Source organism: Penicillium macrosclerotiorum (genome assembly GCF_028827735.1).
Source record: "Penicillium macrosclerotiorum strain IBT 26536 chromosome Unknown utg000010l_segment0_segment0, whole genome shotgun sequence".
Lineage (NCBI taxonomy): Eukaryota > Fungi > Ascomycota > Eurotiomycetes > Eurotiales > Aspergillaceae > Penicillium > Penicillium macrosclerotiorum.
In genome coordinates, this window is record NW_026643089.1 from 2,851,378 (window position 1) to 2,875,201 (window position 23,824).

Genomic DNA, 23,824 nt, shown 5'->3' on the forward strand with positions numbered 1-23,824 from the left:
TTGTATAAATCTATATTATTAAAGCCCCATGGCATCTTTGGCCTCACGAAGCATGCGAATGTCGCCGGTCCATCTGCAACCCCAATGTAATGAATGCTCCAAAACTCCCCGCCGTCATCAGAACGGGCCCCCAGAATGCAGGCACAAATTGACCCTGCAACAAATACCGTCTCATGGACCAATACCGGAAGAACCCGTAGCCTAGGGACCACAGCCCGAGCACCTGGCAGAGTCGGGCCGCTGAAAAGCCCCCGGCAAGCACTGTCGGGTTCATCCTCTGCGTCGGGGTCGCCCTGGTGCCTGCCTGGGGTTGTGACTGTTCTACTTGCGGCTGTGGCTGGGCCTGTGATTGCGAGCGCCCGGGCTGCTCGTCACTTGGGTGGTGCGCCAGCGCCCCAAGGCCCAGTTTGATCGAGAGCACGCGGTCAATTGCATCGAGACGATCGAGGGCCAGCGCCATGGCCGCGAAGCCCAGGCCGGCACGGGTCCACGAGAGAAACGTGCGCTCGTTGGCGTGGTGGTCACGCTGTTGAGAGCCAGTATTGGGGATGCGCGCGGGTATGACGCGCCGGAAGAAGGAGGCCATCTTCTTCGAGGCTTTGACCTAGTCAAGACTTGAGTCTTAGGTCTTTTCAGAGGATTGTAGCTGGAAGAATTGGGTAGTCATATAAATGGAAGGTTACTCTGTTGAAGGTGAAGGTGTGGCTGAGGGGGCTCGCAACCCGGTGGTCGCAGAAGGGGATCGGAGCGGCACGTGAAGACTCCATACATCTATCGGGGACTCACTGACCGTCCGTCGGGGAACAGCCATTGGATATTCTTCAGCTATTTACTCCGTACTCCGTGCATCGGATCAGATGTTCTGCCGAGGATTCCTTTTACGCAATACCATAAACAGTACCACCTTGTCTGGCGCGGCCATGGCTCTGCGGCTCCGCTTCGCTTCTTGATTGGCCGCTCCGACTCCACCTAGACTATACTCTCAGACCCGAGCCAGGCACTAACACTAACACTCAGGTTTTCGATATAAAAATACTCCAGCAGCCAGGCACCCCCTTCTCATCTATCTTGCTACACTGAAATCGAAGTCACTATCTGTTGTTGTGGTCTCCTGCCGAATCCCTCGGGTCTAGGAGGGCAACTCGGACGAGAAACCCGCCGCTCGGGCGAGAAGGACTCGACTCGGGCGAGAGGCGATGGCATCATCGCCGCCAGACGTGTATTGTTACTGTCGCTCTTTCTCCGAAAATACCAGTGAAACGATGTGAGAATACAGTGTACAAAGCATCAATAAGAGATGGAGAGGCGTCCATTTTTTTTTAAAAAAAAAAAAAAATACAAAACTCCATGAAAAGATTGATATGCTCTAGAACAATATGTATAACAATACAGCGCATGTCACACCGGGCGAATCGGGGGTAGTTACATCCAAGCTCCACCGGAACCGGAGCTCTACACCCAAACATTGAACAAACTCGACATTCTACAGACGCTACCAATCTATCCCGTTCAACTTCATGGGCAGATGAAGCATGCGGTGCCCAGACTCCATCGGCCTCGGAAGCCGACCAGCGCGGATATTTACCTGTAGCGAGGGATGTAGCAGTCGTGGTGCGTTCAGGCTCTTGTCGCGCTCTGTCCGCATCGCCACGAAGTCTGCCTCGGTAATTGAATCGCGGAGGTGCTTATTTTGCGTGCGATGATCACCGACACTCATCCATGCAATCGGAGTTCGGCCTTCAGGAGGGTAGTCGTGGCCGGGCCAGATCTTGATATGGTCGGGGCGGTCGAGCAATTTGCGACCAGATTGAAAGAGGTTATGCGCATCGCCACCGGGGAAGTCGCAGCGAGCGGTGCCGATGTCTGCGTGGAAGAGGGAGTCACCGCAGAAGATGTTGTCTGGTCGTGGCGAGGTCAATGAAATGCGCGTCGCAGTGAGAGGGGGGGATGAGCCGAGATACCTATTTCCTGGCTCAGGTTGGATTCAACTTACCCCCGATCTGATATCCTAGGTGGTCAGGCGTGTGCCCAGGCAGATGGATGGCTGTGACAGTCATTTCACCCACAGTGAAAGTCTCGTCATCCTCGAACAGCTGGTCGAAGACACCGAGGTATTCGTTCTTGGCGAGTCCGTATCGTTGGCCGAAGAGCTTCTGCACTTGCTCGATGCGCTTGCCAATGCCAATCGGCGGCTTATGGCCCTGAATCTGGGCAAACTGCTTCTGCAAATATGATGATGCGGTCAAATGGTCAGCGTGGGCATGTGTCTCTAGAATTCTGTCGACCCGATAGCCTTGTTCTTTCACGAGCGCGAGCAAAGCGTCGGCGGAATGGGTTGTGATGGCTTGAGTAGCGGGATCGTAGTCCAAGACTGGATCAATAATCACCGATGCACATGTGGCGGGGTCAACAACTACATATTGCCAGGTCCCAGTAGCAGATTCAAAGACGTTGTGGATTATTGGCTCTTTGGCCATGGTGGCACTGGTGCTATGTAATGCGCTCCCCAAGACCTGACTCCGGGAGTCCTTGCCTCGAGGTTGTGGCTGCCGGTAGAAAGGGCTTATAGTGCTGTGTTGACGGATCCTTTGGGGAGAACTTTGAGCTGAGTATGTGGCTCGATTGCCTTGCTGGTACAATAACTTGAAGCGCTGGCCGCTGACGGTGGCTGTTGAAGGGATGGTCGTGGAACTCGACAAGCAGCGCAGGCCTCCTAAAGATAGCCAGTTTCTGGAGCTCGCAAGATGAAGAGACTTCATAGTGAAATCTTTAGTCGTTTTGAATAAATAGGAAGATGGATAGACAAGCTGTCGAGGTCCCCGAGGTCGAGGGAAGTATAAAATAGCATTAAGCTTATAGACGCCGGGACAACGGGTCGGGATCCTCAATTTGCCCCCCCTTGATCGCCGATTGCCACCGAATCGGCGATTGAGGAAGCAAATGTCCCCGGCAGAGCGGAGACATGTTTCGAGCCTCAATTGCTCCATCGGGTCGCCTTGTTGTCCCCGGATCCTGTCCATGACCGCAAGCAGTGGACCCCGTAAGCGCGGCGTATTGTAAACTTACGGGGCGGTCGATCACGGCCGAGACAATTCCCGACCTCATTCCACTCGTCCTAATAAGCTGTGAAATCCGCTCTTTCGCTCCCTCTTTCTCCCCCTGACTTCTACATAATTAATCTCACTTTCCTCCCCTTTCCAAATTCCAAAAAGTACACCTTAAAAGAGTACCGAGATGTTCGGCAGTCGCGTGACATCTACTGCCCGTGCGGCTGGCCGCACTGCGCACGGCCTCCGTTCTTTCGCGACGGCAGCGCCGACGACCACCACCGGTCGCAACCACAAGGTCGTGGTTGTGGGCGGCGGCTCCGCTGGTATGGCCATTAGCCACCAGCTGCTGCAATCCGGCAAGTTTACCCAAGACGAGATCGCTATCGTGGACCCTGCGGAGTGGCACCACTTCCAACCCGGCTGGACGCTGGTTGGCGGCGGCCTGAAGAATAAGGAAGAGCTGCGCCGGCCGCTTAAGAGCCTGGTCGACCCCAAACTGAAGCTCTACACTGAGAGCGTATCCACCTTCTCCCCTGAAAACAACTTCGTCACGCTTGGCAATGGCGACAAAGTCAACTATGAACAGCTCATTGTCGCTCCCGGCCTAACCCTCAACTGGGGCAACATCAAGGGCCTGCAGGAGGCCCTGGCCGACCCAAGGGCCCCAGTCTCTTCGATCTACGGCTACGACTCCGTCAGCAAGGTGTTCGGTACAATCCAGAAGCTGGAGAAGGGCAATGCCATATTCACCCAACCTGCCGGCGTTATCAAGTGCGCCGGTGCTCCGCAGAAGATCATGTGGCTGGCGCTGGACCACTGGAAACGCCGCGGCTTGTACGATCCGCGAGACGCCGCCAGCTCGCCCATCCAAATTAACTTCGCGACTGGCTTACCGGTTATGTTCGGCGTGCCGAAGTACAACGCCGCTCTGACAAAGATGCAGCAGGAACGCGGCGTGCACGCCCTGTTCCAGCACGACCTGGTTTCGATCGAGGGTAACACGGCAACATTCGCGCGGCCGGATGGCGCCGCCCCGGTGCAGAAGGCTTTCGACCTACTGCACGTCGCACCGAAGATGGGCGCGCCGGCTTTCGTCAAGAACAGCGTGCTTGCGAACGAAGCCGGTTTCGTCGACGTCGACGACAGCACCACCCAGCACAAGAAGTTCGCCAACGTCTGGTCCGCCGGCGACGCCTCTAGTCTGCCCACTTCCAAGACCATGGCTGCAATCACCTCGCAGTCCCCCGTGCTCGTACACAACCTCCTCGCGACGATGGAGGGCAAGACTGCGGACGCCGTGTACGACGGATACACCTCGTGCCCGCTCCTCACCGAATATGGCAAGGTGCTCCTCGCAGAATTCAAGTATGGCGGCCAGCCGAAGGAGACTTTTGGCGAGTTGTTTGGTATCGACCAGGCCACGCCGCGCCGGGCGTTCTATCACCTCAAGAAGGACTTCTTCCCGTGGGTGTACTACAATGCGATGGTTAAGGGCAACTGGGCTGGACCTAAGGGGTGGATTAACTAGACGCGATTGACTTTTATTCGTTCTTATTCCCTGTATTGTATAAAGATTTGAAGAAATAGATGGCTCTGGCTTTAGCGACTAAACCCGTACAATGTATTCATCGGGAGACCTGATGATACTTCTCATTGAAAAGATCATACATATTTCTTGGCTTAGACTTGTGTCTGGGGTGATCATCAAAAACGAGATCCTTTGTCTGACAGGCGCCAATGCAAATAACCATTATCACATTCCAGGTTGAAAGGAGAGATCAGGTCTATCCATTTGGAGGGGCCCATCAACTTCTCTAACCATGATCCAAGAACTGCGAAAGGACCATCACCGTGACAATGGTATTCTCGGATCCAAGTCCCCGTACTGCTCTTTGTTTATCCGACATTATTCCTTGCTCTCACGATGTGAACAATGAGAAGGTTCTTTGTTTTGGGTGGTCTCTCTAGTATTTTGATCTATATAAGGGCCTCGAATCTTTTTCGTGGTAAGTACTTGAACATCTTTTTGGACTGGTCTTCTCTGAAAGCTGTTGCATAATTATCTAAACTATTGTCTTTATGATGAGATCCAGAGATTTCAACATCGCCGAGATCGAGGCGCGTGGGAAAGACTATCGCCAGTGGATGGATGATCCCGCATATGCTTCTGCCCGTGGTAGAAACTGTCCTCAACCATGCAAAATCACACTTGATAGTCTGACAACCGGGCCGTGGAATGTGAACCAAGTAGAAGCGCCGCTCCCCAGTCCTAGTATACTTTACACTCTCGAAGTCCTATTTCTTACTCAGCCTACGTTTAAAAAGATCGATGTCAAGTCCTGGAAGGATGGCCCCTTCCCCGACTATGCCAACTGGGTTCAAGCATATGTTACCTCTGGAGCCATTGTGCTTCCAGTAGTATGGCGATCCTTTGGACCGCATCTCTCTGAGATCGTAGTTGCCATTTATCGCGCTCATTACCCTGATGTTTCCTTGAAGCAGGTGTTCTTCACCACGATCACCAACGCCCAGACTGTCGATTCTATAAGAGAGCAGCTCTACGAGGAAAACGACATGGAGTTTGGCATCCATGATCACCAGGCGTACTGGGATCATGGAACGCGGGAGTACGACATTGCTCTCGGGACGCCTATAGGTTCTATTGTTGGAGCGATCGTGCTTGGATTGTTCCCACGCGGGACCCACCACATTCGGAAGATCTTGACGTGGACCAAGGAAGACAATCGTATCTTTTTTGATATGGGATTTAGCATCAAGCCCATGGATGCCCCGAATACTCCCATCGATTCGCCCCTGACGAGTGTTCCTCCCACCGAGGAGGAGAATGAGCTTACTCCCTTTCCAGGTATACCTGTCGCTCCGTTTCCTGCAGATGTTTCTGATACTTCTACCCTCTCTAATGCCGATAGTAACCCTTCAACTCCGAAGAGCTAGGACTGAGACCATAAATGTGCCATATCCTCTTATGGATGCTTCTCAGGCAAATTGATATTCCGTTTTTTTACCTAGAAATCTATGTCTTAAATCAAATATTTTTTACAGTAATGATAGATACAATGTGTTCCTCTTTTGAGAATCCCATCCTTATGGAAGATGGCAGGCTGTCTAGGTCATAATATGTAGAACTCAAGAAGCACAAAAGGTAGTGCGGGGGGAATTACTCAATTTGGAAATCCCCCCCCCCCCCCCTCTCCGGGGCCACGTGGAAAGAATAGAAGCGGTGGGTAAGAGGGGACTCGAATTGGTGGCAACTAGGGTATATAAGGTTTGCGGAAATAATCGACTCAAACCACAACGCTACGAAGATCCGACTTAGAGCCGCGTTCAATACATATGCTGTAGAGGAATTTTATTCCGCGAGTAAATTTGCTGTTCGCAGATTCTTGATGAGAATACCCCGCGTAGATGACGATGCAATGTGGGATTCGCTTGTACCTAGGGACAGCCATCGATCTAGATTGGCAGGGCCCTTGAGAAGCTTGAGCAAGTTTGTCCCTCATTGTCTGTTTGACGCCAAATTCGTCAATAAATATACTCTCTAAGCGCAGGAGAATTCAGCTCTCTGTCTGTAGATGTTACTATATAAAGGACCTTTCTTTCCCTCGGATTTTGAACTCCAGAAATTCCTCTCTGTATTATAACCCCCAAACCATCACCTCATCATATCACCCATGATGCTAGGGCTTCTTCTCTTTGCCGGGACTGCCTTGGCAGCTACCATTTACATCTTCGTTCTCCCAATCATCAATTATTTTCGTGATTCCAAAGGCCTCAGAAAATACCCGGGATTTTCACCACTGTCAGGATTTACTGATCTTCGTCACTGTTATCTGGCAGCATGTGGATATCGCTCTAAATATCTCCATGAGGCACATCAGAGCGCGCCGATTTTACGTACTGGGCCCAACGCCCTCTCCTTCGGAGACGTTCGTGCTATTAAAGATATATATGGACATGGCACGAAGTGCGTCAAAGACATGAACTACACCCTTACGAGTGGCTCGCACACCAATCTCTTCGACGTTGTCCATAAAGAGCACCATGCCAGTAAGCGCAAGCTACTATCCGCCGCGTTCGCAATCAAAAACTTAGAACGATGGGAGCACAAAGTGGCCTATACCACCCAACGGCTTCTCAACTCAATCGACTCCCGTTGTACCCTCCCTTTGCCCACCGGCCAAGTTATCCCCGATCCTCGAGACCTCACTGTCGACTTTGGCAGCCTAGTATACCTTTTCACCATTGAGGCAATCAACTTCCTCGCGCTGTCTTCCCAGATGGATCTTTTAGACAAAGGCGCAGATATTGTCACTGCTGAGAAGCCCGATGGTACTATCTACAAAGCCAGCTATCGAGACTCACAGAGCCATGCTGCGCTGGCTCCTTCAGTATTCGTGTGGGACCATCAACACTTCCCTCTTCTAAAGAAGCTTTCTAAGCTGAGTCCAAAATGGCGCGATGTTTGGAAAAGGGGCGAGCCTTGGGGAGATATCGTCTACCATCAGGCAGCTACACGCCTCCGGCGTTATATGGCCGGTGAAAGGCTGGATGATTTCTTCGAGTCATTGATGGAGGACAAGAAGCACAATCCCAACAACCTTGAGTGGGGTGAGATCATGGCTGAAGTCGGTGGTCTTATCAATGCTGGGGCCGATACCACATCGATCGCCCTGACGAATGTGCTGGAGCTGCTTCTTCACAGCCCGCAAACTCTTCAAAAACTGCGAGAAGAGATTGATGAGGTTCTCGACGAAGACGAGGTCGTCGCTTCCTACGAAAAGATCAAGAACCTCCCTTTCCTCAAAGCCTGTATCGATGAGAGCCTCCACATAAGCCCCCCTACATCCGCTGGACTTCCGAGACGTACCCCTCCAGAGGGAGCGGAAATCTTGAATCAGTTTATCCCTGGCGACACAACAGTATACATGACCATCTATGGGACCCATCGGGATCCCGAGATCTTCCCTAACCCTGATGAATACAGGCCAGAGAGGTGGATGGATCTTGAAGAAAGGAAGCGGATGGAGCCGTATTTCATACCTTTTTCCACTGGTTCGCGGGGATGCTTGGGGCGAAACATCTCATATCTTGAACAGATGGTTGTCCTTGCTTCGATAGTCCACAGATACGAATTTGCGCTGCCTAGCCCGGACTTCCAGCTTGATCGCCAGGAAGCCTTCAATCTTCTTGTTGGGGAGTTGCCGTTGAAAGTTTGGTACCGCAAGGGGTCACAATGATCGCTATATATCCAGGCGAAGGGTTGTGGTGCACTCTTCGCCTCGAAGCTGCCCGCGGCCCTGTTGACCACAATAGTCTATAATTGGCCTGGTATTCTATCCTTTTATCTCTATTGAATAAATTCATAAAGAGAAGAAGAGAGATGTGGTTCAAAAAATAGGGTTAGAAAGACCCAAACAGTCGATGAAGGGTTGACATATCTCGCGTTCGACAAATATTCTTTTTTGAGTGAAATATATCTGGTGTTCTACATCAACAAGATCACTAGGGATATCTTTCCATTCTGACTATTTTACGAAAATATACCCAATTAGACTCCGGGTAGAACCGTATCAATAGAAACAACAGCGGTCTTATAGGCCTTGTACGAATTTGAAGCGGGGAAAAAGGGAAGGGAAGAAAAGAGGGGTCGGTGGGCAACATGGTAGTACTGACGCGAAGTCTGCGAGGAAGTCAGGAAAGATATGGTCTAAGCCCAGCCCTGCAATTGATAACCCAATTCGTATCGATCTATTAATATGTGCATAGAACCAAAAAGAAACAGCTTCTATCTGCAATCCTCCCTTTCCCCCCACTTCTTCCCCGCCGCACGGGAAGAGAGTACCGCGCATGGTGTAAATCTGACCCCCACCCAAAGTTGAGACGGGAATCAACGCCCAAAAGAGGAATAAATACCGCGACACCTTAACAGTCTCGCACCGGAGGATTCGTTGGCAACTGGTCCACTCTGCCCGAGAAGGTTCCAGGATTTCATCGGCTCCTGGTGACCTAGCACGCAGGGGTCAAGCGAATCATAGTAAGTGCAAGGCAATTCGCAGAGGAAAGCAAGTACTCAAGATAGCCGACCAGGGCAAGAAAGGATCCATGGAAAGCAGAGATGGATCATCAGCCAACGAGAGGGGAAACACAGGTGTGAAAAAAAAGGACACAACTTTAAGATAGAACGAGAAATAAAAAAAAGATGAATAACCCGGGACCCCGAAAATCAGTTGGTGACTCCAGCGAGACTGTCTGCAAAACCCCCCACCGTGCCAATTCCGAATCCACTGTTGGGGTCGGCGCCCCCCTCACCGATTGTCCGGTGACAATTGTCTCCAAATTCGGTGTTCTTTTGATCTTCTCCTCATGCAAAACCCCACTTTGCTCCTCCCAGACGGATCATCCGTAGAGATGTTTACTGTTGCTGGGCCTGCTGAGCCTGGAGGTAGTTGTAAGCACCGTAGGCGATGGCACCACCAATAAGGATGACGGCGTAGAGGCCGACACCGAAGCCACCGGAAGAAGAGGAAGAGGCGGAGGCGGCGCTGGCAGAGTGTTGGGGCTTGGGCTCAGGGTCACCGGGCTGAAGACAAAATGGTCAGCACTTTGCGGGAGGAAGAGCGAGGAAAACAAGGGAGAAAATGGGCACAGCCGACATACCATGCGCTTCACAGAGCCAACAAGCAGGCCGTCGAGGATCTCGCGCGCCTCATCGGAGTGACCGACATCCTCAAACGCCTCGGAGCCGTCCTGGCCGGCAACGTCCAAGAGAACTTCCTCACCACCGCTGCAAGGAACCGATTAGCCTGAACCCGGGGACTCCAATAAAATTGTTGGGGATGCCAGGATGAACGAGTAGATTGCGATAAGGGGGGTTGGTTGTGGCTGGGTTTTATTTTCTTGGGCATCTTCGGGCTTTCGCGACAGCTGGAAGGGCCCCTTCGACGCGCAATCACTCTGGGAGAGGAAGGGGAGGAGGCAGTGTACATACGGGTGCTCATCGACGAAGCTGGTGCAGTCGTAGACCTTGTCGTGAATGACCATGTACAGGTCCTTCTTGGTGTTGTGGCCAGCGACCTCCTTGAGGGTGAACTCCTTGGAATCAGACATGGTGAACGATGGAATAGCCTAGAATAGAGCAAACCGCCAACACTCGTTAGTCAAGGAAGTCTCACCCCGTGCCATTGGAGATGGGACTGTCGGGGCCGGGGGGTGGAAGGGGAGTGACCAGGCTCGTCGGAGGAAAAGCCACTGTCGGAGGCGTTCGAGGCCACGAAAAAGATCCGATAGGAGCGAACGAGGCAGAAAGGGGAGAAGTGCCGCGAGGGGAGCCCCAAAAGAATACTCACGTTGAGAGAAAAAGACGAAAAGCGACTGGCAGAGGGGGAATATGTGCAGGAATGAAAAGCGTCTAAGAAGTAGAAAGAAGGAGGAAGTCGGAGAGAGTTTAGGGAGAAGGCCAGGCGGAGAGCAACAAACGGGGGCACTAAGAAAGGGACCAGGACCAGACTCCCGTGAATGCCACCCGGTGAGGACGCTTAACCGGGGTAATGGGGGTTTTTTTTCTCGCCTCTCGGGTTCGGCTGATTACATGAGATTCCCAAACATTCCCAGAACTGTCAAGAGACGCTCACTCGACGTACGATCCCCCGATGCGTCCGGGGGGTGTTGACTGCGAAAGGTCGAGAATTGACCGATGTGGGCGAATCAGCGGCTGCTTATTCGGCGAGCCTCGGTGTCTCTGAGGAACAGCAGGCGATCGTCACGGGCGTGTGAACGTTGCGCGCCCGGATCCCCGGCCGCACTTGTGTCGGAGTATCGAGGTCGACGGGATGCTACTATGTTGGCGATTGGCATCGACGAGACCGGTGCTCTTTCTCGCGGTCTCCCATTGCGCCGTATTGTTCTAGATTACGCTGGTTGTCATGATTCTGGGGGGTTTCTTGACAACCAATTTCCTCGCCTGCTACGGCAGTGATGTATTATAAGCCCTCGACATAACGATGAGTCTCGATATGTCTCGATGTGTCTCGATATGTCGCGAAGTGTCTTGCTATGTCCGTGTATGTCTGCATCCCGGACAGGATCCCAGGACGAGCCCGGAAGTCGTCCTCACGGCCGGCGGTCGGGAATTGACGCTGCCCCTCACGGGCCTCAGGCTGGCGATGCCCGTCCACCGCCCCAAACCCTCGGCCTATTCCCATCGGGAAATGGGCCCGGGAGTAGTGCTGCGATCTCCGCGCTCTCCTCGTTGCCCCCCCCCTCATTCCCATCTTTCTGCTGGCGTCTCCGCATTTCGCTGGAGCGTGCCTTGAAAGTCTGGCAAACCACTCGGACGGTGACTGCTACTTCTCTTACTACTACTACTCTTACCGCTACTCTTATTACTACTACTACTACTACTACTACTACTACTACTACTACTACTACTACTGTACTACTGGACTACTGGACTAGTGGACTAGGGGCCGTCTGACTAAACCCTATCCTTTCCAATCCTTTCCAATACGGCGATCGACCGGGTCCTGCCATCCTGTCCGTGGGCCTCTCCGTGTTCCGCAGACGCGGAATTACATGGCATCGCTCCACTCAGCCCATGCGGCCATTCCCGCATCCCATGTATACACGGTAAACCGGCCTCCTCTGTAGCACGGGAATCCGCCCATTCACCCGCTGAATCCCACGAGTAGTCCTCGTTGTGTTTTCTCTCGAGGCCGATCAAGCCACGGTGCATAAAATTGGATGCGTTGTATGTATTCAATACGTCCAAACTGATCTCGCATCCTAGAAGGGAGAAGAGTGAGAACAGGGGGAATGCAGGTTCCCTGTCATGAAGGCGTCCAGACATCCGGACATCCGATCATCCGAGACCCCGGGCTTTGACGACGTATTGACTGAGATCATCTCCTACAGGGCTCCACCGAAATTGCGGAGTGACGGGATGGCAGGGGAGTGTCTTGGTCCCTTCTCGAGTATCAATCAGTCTCCCATTGTACGTAGTACGATTACCGGGGATAGATCATAGAAGACGATGGAAGTATGTTTCACACACACTTTCTCTCTTTCGCTTCTCTTGCTCTCCGCCAGACGGATCCCATCCCACAATGCTGGATAGTAGAATGAGGCGAAAATTACAGTTATTCTATATCTTGAACCGTGCACCAGAAGTAGACAGACGGGTTGCCATTGCAGCACGACCCTACAGTATGAGTATGAGCAGGAGTATATAAACCCAGAAGGTTCCCAGGCGCCATCTCTATCCAATCGTGGTTATCGTGACATGCAAAACAGAAAATACACAAGGGATGTCCAAGAAGAGAAGGTCCAAAGCAGAACGAACCAGGATTCTGAAAGACAAAAACAAAAGACCAAAGGCAATGGCAAAGGCAATGGCAATGACAATGACAATGAAAAAGCTAGATAGGGCAGAGAGAGAGAGGGGAAAAAAAAGAAAAAAAAGCAGAGAATCGCTCATTTCGCTGGAACTCGCTCATAAAACACAATATACGCTTGCTCGTTCTGTAACTGGTCGCGGCCCCACAAGGAGCGCGGGTTGAAATCGGTTATGCGGTCGTCATCAAACTTCCGCCAGCACTGGCGCTCGGCGTCGCGCACGAGCGAGATATAATGCCCGCTGCCCATGGACGAGCCAATGTGTCGCAGCACGGCAAAGGCGTCGTAGTTGAACGGCGGCACGGCAGCATCCGTGGGCGCCGGGAACTCCGCGCCCGACGGTGGCGCGGAGGCCGACGATGCAAACACGAAGTCGTCCATGCGGAGTCCATGCAAGGGGAAGTCGATCGGGGTATGGATCTTCCGCGCGCTTTGTGTTTTAGAGGCGGAGAAGCGCTTGAAGTGGATGACCAGGATCTGCGGGGCCCGCGTGATGATGATCTGCTTCGTGGCCATGCGCTTGCACTTGCAGTGCGGACACTTCCACACCTCGTCGCCGCTCAGCATCTCCTCTTTGCAGTAACTCTGGAGGCACTGGTAGATGTCGCCGGTCCCCGTGGGCGGAATCTCGACGCTGATGCTGTAGAACGCCTCGTAGGTGGTAGAGGTCTTTTTGCATGTGGTGCAGCGCAGTCGGCTAGCATGTTGCCCGGCGAAGAGGGAGGAGATAAACGATTCCTCCCGATGACAATATCGATCCCATTCAATACGGGACACCTTCGACACCGGCATTTTCTCACGACACATCTCCTGGTCGAAGGTCAAGGGTCGCAAGGGAGTACGCTGCCAGTTGACGTTCAGATCCTCGTGCAAGCAATCCACGACAAAATCGAAAAACTCTTTTGCATCTTGCTGCCGGTCAATGGCCCACTCCCGATTCAATCGGCCGCAGAAGTTACGGAATGAGCTGGGTTTGATGATCTCAACATCTCCCTTCCATAAAGATCTGATCAGGTTCGCGAACAGCCCAGGCATAATGCCCTGTGATCCCTTCCAATTTTTCTGAACATAGTATCTGAATCGATCGTCGATGAAAAACTTGCTCATAATGACAGTTGCACTGAGGCATTGCACCGTCGAATTCATATAGCAAGTGACTCCAAAATTGTAGAGCCCTGTCCGTGGGAGCTTCAATCGACTGAGTCGTGAGTTCGGCGTATACAAGGCGGTGCGACTGGCCGAGTTCTGCCGTTCAAGATAAAGTTGATTATGCCGTCCATCGGCGACGCCACTGTAGCTCGGACGAGCAACTGCCGGTGGCGGTCGTGATGGGGCAACCGGGACGGAGGCTGCATAATTTGGCGCCGCAGGAGCAGGTGGCAGCTTCTCGGGATGCATCATAGACTGTTGCTGAACGTGATACGGTTCTGGGAAACGTCGCAAGAAGTCCTCGTAAGAGTGGACAAACGGAGTTGTAGGCTCGGAGTCAGTAGCCTCCTCCTGGGGTTCTTCAGTGAGTAGTTCATCATCTAGATAAGGGCTGGTGTCGATTTCTTCGTTCTTCGACCGTTCCATCCATGCAGATAACTCTTCTGAGTTAAGCGGTGTAAACTCGCGAAGTCTTCGCTTGCGCACTTCGAGACTCGAATTAGCGCTGGCCATAGTAGGTACCCGGCCTAGGGGTCGACCAGGTCGGGGGACTGGCTTTTTGGCCTGCAATGATCCCATAATTGCGGCGGTCGAGGATGTCGCAAGCGACTGCTGCCCAATCAAATCAATCCATGCATCCAAACCGCCAAGGAGAAGGGCCGGAGGGCGTCCCGCCTTGAGCGGCTTATATTCATTGAATTCATAGAGGGTGTCATAGAGAGCTCGAAGATGTGGCGCTGATGTCCCCACTGGTGAGCCTGCGAGGTAGCTGACCGAAGCTGCATTTTGGTCATAGTAGACGACGAGATCAAATTCGTTTCGCCGCTCAAACAAGGTTTGTTCATGCTCCGGGGAAACAATCAGGCGCTCCTCAAGTTCTTCGGCGGAGACGTTTTCTCTCAAAGCCACAGGCTCTATGCAAATTATTGACTTTGCGTAGATATGACCACTGTCGTATTGGTCTCGAGGACGGACATCGATTATCAGAACGTTAAATCGTCGCAAATAGTCGAGAAGATTTTGAGCTGTAATAGCAGAGTTATATGGTAGGTCTGGCGAATTACTCCGAGTTTCACGTGCAGGATTGACGCCATTCGGTGTACGCGCTCGATACGGATTTTCATCAAAACCGCGGCTGGGACTGCCACGAGGGGAATTTGTAAAGTGGGAATATCGCTGATTGAATGATCGCGTGCTCTCAGTAGATGTCCGAGGAGGGTTTGAAGGGGGCTGCGAGGGCACAGTGAAGATTGGGCTGTAGGTGGGGTCGGGAGCACGCGGGAGAGAAGTGGTGAGAGGCACCTTTGGAGGCACGGATGGTACTGATGGAGCATAGGATGAAGAGCCCATGCTTCGAGGCCCCAAAGGCTTCCTGGAAGGCGAACCAACCGCCGGGCTATAATTTCCCGGGGAACTGTTGGTCGTATAGCTGGGTTGTGTAGAAGCGTTCACCGGGGTCGAGTCTTGTTCGCGGGATTGTGAGGTTTTCAGTCGTGCAAACCGTTGGGCTAAAATATCATCGGATGGGGTGGATAATCGTTTCGGTTGAGTCTGAGAATCTGATATCCGGTGAAACTGGGTTGGACTCGGCATTCGAACCATAGTTTTTCCTGGATCATGGTTTTCTCGCCCACTGTAAGCGATAGAGGCTTCTTTCCCAGGCGAGGTCGCAGAAAAAGCACCTGTGGATGGTATATTGCTGCTTAAGTTGTCCTCAATGATTTCCTGCTTGATCGCGTCCATGGTTCCTTGCTTGGTCCGCACCGCCTATTTCCAACGTATAAGGTCAGCTTTGTACATGACTCGCGAGTGTATGAATTGGTGGGTATTGTCGGCATTGGAGTCTCGAAGACACCGAAGAACAAACAACGCACCATCATCAAAGCTGCGAACTCCTTGTACCATCCAGGGCGCTGGGTGATGTATGTCCGATAGTCTGGGTGGTGGGGGATGATGTTGACGGTGATTTCCGAAGCGCGAAGATACTGGACATAGGCCTGATCGGATTCGTTCTCGTCTGCGAGGTTCTTGGCTTTCTCTATTGCGTCGGCGGCGGTTCTCAGTAGAACCTCCAGCTAAAAACGTAACACATGAGCCAGTTGTCCTCCCCGCCACGTTCATTATCTTCTACTTACGGGCGTACTCTCGTTCACCATCAACAGTGCGGCCTGATCCTGCAAGTCTTTGATGTTGGGAAATCGGGGTCGTGGTGCTGGAAAGGCGCCATTCTGATAGGAGCCGGGGCTGGTGACCTGGCCGTTGGAATGCATGTTGCCCCCCACCGAGTAAGGACGCCTTCCGTCCTTCCACGGCGGTATGCCTGGTGGAGAGGGTAAAGCCGCCGCATCGGGGGGCATGATCAAGGCAGGAAGATTGGGACCTTTAGCGCATGGTTTGAGCGTGTGAAGAGAGTGAAATCAAACCAAGGCACCAACAATAACGAGTGACGACGTAAAGGACAAGTCCAAGTGATCCAGGAACCGCAGCGGGTCTGGGGTAACGAGAGTGACAATACCTCTCACCGCCCCCGCGCCTATGACGCCAGGAGCTTAGTCACGGCGGGCTGCCTGGAGCTCCATCTCATCCTTGATTCACACGGCGCGTGTTACTTCTACTTTCCTGTAATAAGCTTCTCGTTTCGAAGACTGCGCACACTGCTGGCGTGGTGATCTCGCCGATTTCTAATCATGTCCGGATGGTTCTCCTCCACGTCGCCCCTCGACGAGCAGATCGAGCGGGCGACCGGTTCCTCTCTGTACGTTGTCGCCTACCTCCATCTGATGCCTAATAATGACGCTGTGTCAATTCGGGACCTTGGGAGAACCAGTAAATACGCGAAACTAACCAATTTTCCAGGGAAGATATTGCTCTCAACTTGGAGATCTCTGACATGGTCCGATCGAAGAGTGTTCAGCCCAAAGATGCCATGAGGTCTTTGAAACGACGACTGGAGAATCGGAACCCCAATATTCAACTTGCAACATTAAAGGTATGTTACTCAGATGTCAAATGGCAGAGGCTCTGTATAAAAGATACTGATCAACGTGCTTGTCTACTAGTTGACCGATACATGCGTCAAGAACGGAGGCACTCACTTCCTTGCCGAGATTGCGTCTCGCGAATTTATGGATAACCTGGTATCGCTGCTCAAGTCTGAAGGGGCGCCATTGAATCCTGATGTTCAACGAAAGGTGTTGGAACTCATCCAGAACTGGGCCATGGCTGCTCAAGGTCGGATGGATCTGATGTATGTTGGGGAGACTTATCGCAAGCTTCAGAATGAGGGGTTACATTTCCCCCCAAAGACCGAAATGAGCGGTAGTATGTTGGAAAGCAACGCAGTAAGTGTTCCGTGATCAAGTAATTCGATTCAGTGAAAACGATGGATATGCTAACCTTATGGATCAGCCCCCAGAATGGATCGACTCCGATGTTTGTATGCGATGCCGCACCGCCTTCAGCTTCATGAATCGCAAGCACCACTGTCGGAACTGCGGAAATGTTTTTGATCAACAGTGTTCCAGCAAGACCCTTCCGCTTCCGCATCTTGGAATTCTGCAGCCTGTTAGAGTCGACGATGGATGCCATACCAAGTTGACTTCGAAGTCATTTACGCCCGCTGGCATCTCTGATCGCTCTGCGTTTAAGAACAATTCTATCACAAAGTCTAGCTCGATGGAACCTCGCGGCGCCAAGGCTGACACCAGCTTTGATGATGATTTGCGCAGAGCTTTGCAGATGAGTCTTGAAGAGGCCGAAGGCAGGGGTCCTACGGGATTTGTACCGCAAACCGGCGATGCTCCTGAGCCCACTAAGCCAGCTCCAGGCCCTGCCAATGTGGAGGAGGAAGATGCAGATCTTAAGGCCGCTATCGAAGCATCTCTTCGGGACATGGAAGAGCACAAACAGAAACATGCGGCTGCATTGAAAAGCAGCGCCCACCCCAGTAGCACATTGCGCGATTCATCAAGCACGCCCACCCCACTGCCTAAGAATCCTTACGAACTCAGTGCCGTGGAGGCTGAGAACATCCATCTCTTCTCTACATTGGTCGATCGGTTGCAGCACCAGCCCCCAGGTACCATTCTTCGGGAGCCACAGATCCAAGAGCTTTATGAGAGTATTGGTGCGCTCAGACCTAAATTGGCACGGAGCTATGGAGAGACAATGAGCAAACATGGTGAGCTGATTTTATAGACCCGAGGCATGTCCTGTTTTTCAGACTAACCATTTTGATACCCTCCACAGATACCCTCCTCGACCTCCATTCGAAATTATCAACAGTCGTTCGCTATTATGACAGAATGCTAGAAGAACGTTTGTCGAGCGCATACTCGCAGCAGACACTTGGCTATGGAGCTATCCCGGGCGCCCCTCAATATCCTACCATGTCTGGTTTGGCTTCTCAACCTGCTGACCTCAATTCCGGCACCGAGAACTTCTATTATGGCAATGCTCCCGACATGTCTCGCCCTTCCACCACCGTATATGCCCCTCAGATCAACGGTCAAGCGCATGGATACGAGGCACAGGGTGCGGCTGTAACCGGTCCCGGTTACTCGCAACAAGCCCGGAATGGACACTCTGCAGCCGAGACATACAATAATGCGTGGCAGCAAAACCCGTACCCGTCCTTGAGCTCGCCCCCGCATTCTAATAGCACAATACCCAGCAACCATCCTGGCTCCGCTTCCGGAAATGTTGCCCAATATTACACGCCACAACCTGAGCAAGACCCATCCAAGCCGCAATTCGCAGAAGCCTCATACCAACGTGCCTCGCCGATCGCGAGACGAGATTCGCAGTACCAAAATGCTGCACCGTCAGGTGTTCCGGCTCCATCTGCACCCGAGTCACATCCTTCTCCCCAACATGTGCAATCCCCGACCTACTCCGCGGTGCCCCTGGCTGGACCTCCCGTCCAACAGCAGCCGACTGGACCTCCACCTCAGTCATACTATTATCAACCCAATACTGTGCCATCTGGGTACCCACCGATGACAACTGGCCAACCGGGTGCATACTCGGAGCCCGCACAACCGCAGCCTTCCACATCTCATCAACCACCTCGACCGGTGGAGGAGAGCTTGATTGAGCTGTAGCTTATTTAGTTGCATTTCCATCCATGGCGTTCAATCTTTTTGTTTTTTCTTTTTATCCTCAAGTTGGTTCTTTGTGTACTCCATGATACCTGACAGTTTCTCCCTGAATTTGCCTTGCTCCTTATTTCTCTTTGCAGAATGTATCTAGATGTGGTCTATTGTATTGTTGCTTGACATTGGAGATGTTTAGCTGCAAATGTCATGCATAGAATCTAAACAAGTGAAGCCTCCACCATAGTGGCTGGGTTGAAAAAAAAAACTCAATCGATTTGTCTGTAGTGTGGTATAACCTATACGTGATGCCTAGTGTCCTGCCGCACCAGGAAACTGAGACCAACTCGAAGCCGCACTGGTTCCCCACAGTAAATGGCCCGCCCCCTCCGTACCGTATTTTTACCCGAGTGGTCCCCCATCGCCGAAGACAGCGAGATCGAACCTCCATCCTCTTCTCTCCACCCTTCTCACCACCCCCCAGCTTTTCCCAAGCTCCTTCACCAGCTCTAACTCATCACAGACGGTTGTGTCCGCAGCCTCTGGGCTCGAGAGGGGCGGTGTAGACGCCTTCCTGCACTCGAATTATTACACCTCATTGCTTTTTCGCCTGCACGTCCCCAGCTGCCGTGAGACTCGCTGCCTCGGCCAATCCCCTTCCATGACCCCGGTACATCGCTGATTTACCCGCCGCTCCCTGGGCTGCTTTTACCGCCATGCCTAACAGCACGTCTTCGCCCGTCAAGCGCCCCGGTCTCGCCCGCCGTGCTGTTTCTTCACATGCAGTCGTCACGAGGACGACAGCCAACCCCAACGAGCTGTCGCAGTCTCATTCTTCCAAGGGCCCCCTTCATCATAAAGCACATCGCGCCCATGTTGTTGGCGGTGGCCACCGCCATCACCATCGAAATCCCTCCTTCGGAAAGAATTTGAACAAACTACAACGCTTCCAGCTAGGGCCCGAGACCACCGGGCGACATCATCAACGCAAGAAGTCCGCTCCGGCAACCCCCATCGGTAGTCCTAAGGGTACGGCACATGTACGCTGGGACGGAGCGCTGGACGATCATCCGAAGAATACGTCGATGAAGAGAAACAACTCGACGCCTGCGCTACGACGAAATACCTCAGGTATTGGGAAGAAATCCCTAGTGACGGAGCGGCCGCACTCAAGCTCCGAGAAGAAGAAGACGGTCGGATTTGAATTGGGTGATGACGAGAACGACGACGCCGAGTGGGAGGATACCACGCAATCACCCGAAAGTACAAGACGCAATTCTGTCGCGCCATCCAACCAAAGCCTGGAGAACACCCAAGTCCTAGTCGATCCTCTAACTTTTGTGAAGCGCCCCTATCCGCAGATGCCTCGAGCGACTAGTTTGCCTGACTCGATCACCAACAAGTTTGTACGAGAGGACCCCGAGCAATCCGAAGAAGACCAAGAGGAGGAGGAAGAAGAGTCAGACGAAACACAGGACGCCAACCAGCAGTCTGACCAGGGGGACATTGCGAACCGTCTCCTCAGCCCTTCGCACTCCGCCAAAGCCCCACCGGCCATGTCTTCTATTTCTGCGATGGCCAAGCCCTCAGAAACCGCGTCACGCAGTGCCTCTTTCACTCTGGCTGCTGGCCAGGAGGGTGCGCGGAGGACGTTCTCGACTTCCAACCTTGTGATGGCTCAACTTCCCGGCAGTCATACCCAAGCTACTTCCTCGTCTATGGAAGGCGGCGTTTCGAGATTCATCATGAGCAATAAATCCGGGGTCCAGGCTTCTTCACGGACCGACTCCGATCCGAATACCCCCTCCTCCTTTCTCCCCCATTATCATCCCCAAACGCCGCCATCCCCTGGCCGAGGGGCCAGCAAGTCCACTGCATCTCCCGCGCGACCCCGAGGCACCGACCTGCCGTCTAGAACGCAGCAAAAGCTCTGGCTTCAACGCACCGCTGCCCTCAACAATTCTCCACCCGAATCCCACGGTATCTCCACGACAGCCTCTCCCTCCAGCATCGACCCAACCTTCATAGCAGGCGGACATTCCCGTACGGGCTCGAGTGCCTTTGATGTTAGCCGCGGCATCAATGGAGTTGGGCGACCCGGGGCTTCTGGCCATGAAAACGAAGCTCGACACATTCGAAAAGCATACGAAAAGACAGCTCTCGAGTTGATGGTTGTCCGACGTTTTCAATCACCAACGGCCGACAGCTTCACCCGATTACGTTCTGTTCCCCGAGCCTCTCAAGCCCTTACTGTGAATGCGGAGCAAAGATCGGCGCTGGGCAAGCCGGTCAAGTCGGCGCCTTCTTTAACGCTCCTTCAACATGGAAGACGCCCCAATCGGTTGGCCTCAAGCTCCGAGTCGAAATCACAGTTGCCTGATCCCCACTCTGCCTCCGAAGACCCAGCGACTCACAGCGAGTCCACCGACACCGCTCAGGCATCGAAGTCATCTCATCCGTCCCATCGGATTCTATCCACTTCCGACGAGGCCGCGCATGGCTTGGCTAGCGATCAGGATTCGGATGACTTTTCGGCTGTGAACGAGACCGATATGATGGTCCGCCGTATGTGGGAAAGCCGCGAGGTGGCTACTTCGGGCTGATCATGCCTACTTCTGGCTGCTCCTAGCTACTTCTTTACGTTGATGTTGATGACATGTTGCAATTCCCTGGCGCTGGTGGACTATCCCTTTTCTTAACCCTAATGGCTTGAATACTTCGCTTCTGATATGTTATTTTTTTCATTTCGTTTCTCTCTGTGGATATATAGCTTGTCTAGAGCCTCTCATGTTAATGTAGTAACTTCCAAGCATCTCGAAGTAACCTCAAATTCGCGAGGTTTTGACCCCCTTCCCCCTAGCTTGGCGCTCGGCGAGGCAGGTTCCCGGGGACATTGAATGGCGTGACCAACGAGCCCTACCAACCAGCAAACGCAGGCACTGGGAGTCAGCGCATAGTTAAGCACATAGTTCCACATTTACCGGTAGATCGCATCCTGATGATGAATCCCTTTCCTCTGATTTGACCTAACCCCCTCCCCATCTGGTGGCCCTATATAACTTGACACCGGGCATCAATACTGGAAAGCGAGACCGATCTTTCTCTACGCGCGAGACCAGACCAATATGGATTCCCTGCCTCAACTGGTTACGGGCCAAATAATCCGCATCTCGTGTTATGCCGCAGCCCTCGTCTTGATCTCAGTGGGTTTGAATGTCATCCATCAGCTCGTTTTTTATAAACGAAATGAACCACCAGTGGTATTCCATTGGTTTCCCATCATGGGCAGTACCATCAGGTACGGCATGGATCCTTACAAGTTCTTCTTCGAGTGCCGGGAAAAGGTCAGTGCTCTTGAAATTCACTTCATTCTCTGCTCCAGTAACTCGCAGTGCTGATTGGCACCCCAGTACGGTGATATTTACACATTCATCCTGCTCGGTAGGAAGATTACGGTCTACCTGGGCACGGAGGGAAATGAGTTCATCCTGAATGGCAAATTGAGAGATGTCAATGCCGAGGAGGTGTACGGTAAATTGACGACGCCCATCTTTGGCTCAGGTATTATCTATGACTGCCCCAATTCGAAGCTCATGGAGCAAAAAAAGGTAAGTTGAACCCCATTCAATTACACCAATCCTCTCTTTTGACGGTATCAATGCTAACACTATGTGTTGTTCAAAGTTCGTTAAATTCGGCCTCAGTCAAGAAGCCCTAGAATCCTACGTCCCCCTTATTGAAGAAGAAGTGAACCAATACATCAAGACCTCCGGGAAGTTCAAAGGGTCATCAGGCACGATCGACCTCGCGGTGGCCATGGCCGAGATCACAATCTTCACTGCTGGCCGTACCCTACAGGGTGAGGAAGTCCGTGCTAAGCTCACTTCAGAGTTTGCCGATCTCTATCATGACCTTGATCTAGGGTTTTCACCCATCAACTTCTTGCTTCCTTGGGCACCGCTCCCCCGCAATCGCAAGCGTGATGCGGCCCACGTCCGAATGCGTGAGATATACTTGGACATTATCCGAGAGCGATCCAAGGCTGGTGCCACTGGGGGCCCGCGCGCCAAGGACATGATTGAGAACCTGATGCAATGCCTCTATCGCGATGGAACCCCAATCCCGGACAAGGAGATTGCCCATATGATGATCACGCTGCTCATGGCAGGTCAGCACTCGTCCTCTGCGATCAGCTGCTGGATCATGCTGCGACTTGCCTCCCGGCCAGAGATGGCTGAGAAACTATACCAAGAACAAACAGCCGTGTTAGGTGCAGATCTCCCTCCTTTGAAATACAGTGACCTTGCAAATCTTCCTCTGCACCAGAACGTGGTCAAGGAGACACTGCGCATCAATAATTCCATCCACACCCTCATGCGCAAGGTCAAGAATCCATTGCCGGTCCCTGGAACTTCATATGTCATCCCTAAAAGCCATACGCTTCTTTCCTCGCCGGGCGTGACTGCTCGTGACGAGAAGCACTTCCGCAATCCAATGGAATGGGATCCACATCGGTGGGAGACTCGGGTTGAGGTTGAGGCCGAGACTGATATTGTTGACTATGGGTACGGTGCTGTCTCGAAGGGTACGCAGAGCCCATACCTGCCGTTCGGCGCGGGACGGCATCGATGCATTGGAGAAAAGTTTGCGTACCTGAATCTGGTTGTTATCGTTGCCACCCTGGTGCGGAACTTTCGCTTCTATAACCCAGAGGATCGCGATGGAGTGCCAGAGACAGATTACTCGGTTTGTGTGCCCTCGTATTGTAATAGCAATTTTCTTGGAAGTGGTGCTAACCCTCATTCTCTCGACAGTCTCTCTTCTCTCGGCCGATGCATCCCGCGACAGCTCTATGGGAACGGCGCGAAGACTGAAATGGCAACGATGGGTAATGTACATGATGCTCCCGGAGGGTTTTGACCTGACTGGTAATGGGTCTAGATAATCACAAATGCCGTGTCTCGAAAACAATTTCCAATTATTCTAATAATAATACCTCTAAAAATTATACAAAATCAATTTTCTACGCGCGGTAGCTAATATCATTCAAGCTCTCATATTTCCAATATATCACAACCCACTCTTCATGGCAGAGCCCAATGGCTTGCTCGTTTTGTTAAT

At 52.5% G+C, this 23,824-nt stretch overlaps 11 protein-coding genes across 11 annotated transcripts; 7 read left to right on the plus strand and 4 right to left on the minus strand.

Moving 5' to 3' along the window:
• Nucleotides 1-43: 43 nt before the first annotated feature.
• On the minus strand, nucleotides 44-586 carry N7462_010622 (uncharacterized protein; the record flags this gene model as incomplete). The annotated part of the gene is made up of 1 exon (XM_057082336.1): nucleotides 44-586. The coding sequence occupies one exon, from the start codon at nucleotides 584-586 to the stop codon at nucleotides 44-46; it is 543 nt and encodes a 180-aa protein (XP_056929376.1).
• A 906-nt stretch (nucleotides 587-1,492) lies between these two features.
• On the minus strand, nucleotides 1,493-2,546 carry N7462_010623 (MBL fold metallo-hydrolase; the record flags this gene model as incomplete). The annotated part of the gene is made up of 2 exons (XM_057082337.1): nucleotides 1,493-1,899; nucleotides 1,994-2,546. Coding segments are annotated over 2 exons (960 nt in total), but the record flags the coding sequence as incomplete, so codon positions are not given.
• A 688-nt stretch (nucleotides 2,547-3,234) lies between these two features.
• N7462_010624 (NAD(P)/FAD-dependent oxidoreductase) lies at nucleotides 3,235-4,578 on the plus strand (the record flags this gene model as incomplete). Its single annotated transcript, XM_057082338.1, has 1 exon — nucleotides 3,235-4,578. The coding sequence occupies one exon, from the start codon at nucleotides 3,235-3,237 to the stop codon at nucleotides 4,576-4,578; it is 1,344 nt and encodes a 447-aa protein (XP_056929378.1).
• Nucleotides 4,579-5,129: 551 nt separating this feature from the next.
• On the plus strand, nucleotides 5,130-6,005 carry N7462_010625 (uncharacterized protein; the record flags this gene model as incomplete). Its single annotated transcript, XM_057082339.1, has 1 exon — nucleotides 5,130-6,005. One exon carries the CDS (start codon nucleotides 5,130-5,132, stop codon nucleotides 6,003-6,005), a length of 876 nt encoding a protein of 291 aa, XP_056929379.1.
• Nucleotides 6,006-6,745: 740 nt separating this feature from the next.
• N7462_010626 (cytochrome P450) lies at nucleotides 6,746-8,308 on the plus strand (the record flags this gene model as incomplete). Its single annotated transcript, XM_057082340.1, has 1 exon — nucleotides 6,746-8,308. One exon carries the CDS (start codon nucleotides 6,746-6,748, stop codon nucleotides 8,306-8,308), a length of 1,563 nt encoding a protein of 520 aa, XP_056929380.1.
• Nucleotides 8,309-9,483: 1,175 nt separating this feature from the next.
• N7462_010627 (cytochrome b5-like heme/steroid binding domain-containing protein) lies at nucleotides 9,484-10,178 on the minus strand (the record flags this gene model as incomplete). Its single annotated transcript, XM_057082341.1, has 3 exons — nucleotides 9,484-9,651; nucleotides 9,729-9,855; nucleotides 10,060-10,178. The coding sequence occupies 3 exons, from the start codon at nucleotides 10,176-10,178 to the stop codon at nucleotides 9,484-9,486; spliced, it is 414 nt and encodes a 137-aa protein (XP_056929381.1).
• A 925-nt stretch (nucleotides 10,179-11,103) lies between these two features.
• On the plus strand, nucleotides 11,104-11,544 carry N7462_010628 (uncharacterized protein; the record flags this gene model as incomplete). Its single annotated transcript, XM_057082342.1, has 1 exon — nucleotides 11,104-11,544. The coding sequence occupies one exon, from the start codon at nucleotides 11,104-11,106 to the stop codon at nucleotides 11,542-11,544; it is 441 nt and encodes a 146-aa protein (XP_056929382.1).
• Nucleotides 11,545-12,539: 995 nt separating this feature from the next.
• N7462_010629 (putative ubiquitin C-terminal hydrolase) lies at nucleotides 12,540-15,967 on the minus strand (the record flags this gene model as incomplete). The annotated part of the gene is made up of 3 exons (XM_057082343.1): nucleotides 12,540-15,377; nucleotides 15,485-15,685; nucleotides 15,746-15,967. The coding sequence occupies 3 exons, from the start codon at nucleotides 15,965-15,967 to the stop codon at nucleotides 12,540-12,542; spliced, it is 3,261 nt and encodes a 1,086-aa protein (XP_056929383.1).
• A 330-nt stretch (nucleotides 15,968-16,297) lies between these two features.
• Nucleotides 16,298-18,712, plus strand: vps27 (ESCRT-0 subunit protein VPS27; the record flags this gene model as incomplete). Its single annotated transcript, XM_057082344.1, has 5 exons — nucleotides 16,298-16,365; nucleotides 16,467-16,599; nucleotides 16,670-16,951; nucleotides 17,019-17,790; nucleotides 17,859-18,712. The coding sequence occupies 5 exons, from the start codon at nucleotides 16,298-16,300 to the stop codon at nucleotides 18,710-18,712; spliced, it is 2,109 nt and encodes a 702-aa protein (XP_056929384.1).
• Nucleotides 18,713-19,419: 707 nt separating this feature from the next.
• On the plus strand, nucleotides 19,420-21,306 carry N7462_010631 (uncharacterized protein; the record flags this gene model as incomplete). Its single annotated transcript, XM_057082345.1, has 1 exon — nucleotides 19,420-21,306. One exon carries the CDS (start codon nucleotides 19,420-19,422, stop codon nucleotides 21,304-21,306), a length of 1,887 nt encoding a protein of 628 aa, XP_056929385.1.
• A 522-nt stretch (nucleotides 21,307-21,828) lies between these two features.
• On the plus strand, nucleotides 21,829-23,623 carry N7462_010632 (cytochrome P450; the record flags this gene model as incomplete). The annotated part of the gene is made up of 3 exons (XM_057082346.1): nucleotides 21,829-22,047; nucleotides 22,114-22,311; nucleotides 22,388-23,623. The coding sequence occupies 3 exons, from the start codon at nucleotides 21,829-21,831 to the stop codon at nucleotides 23,621-23,623; spliced, it is 1,653 nt and encodes a 550-aa protein (XP_056929386.1).
• Between the last annotated feature and the right edge of the window lie 201 nt (nucleotides 23,624-23,824).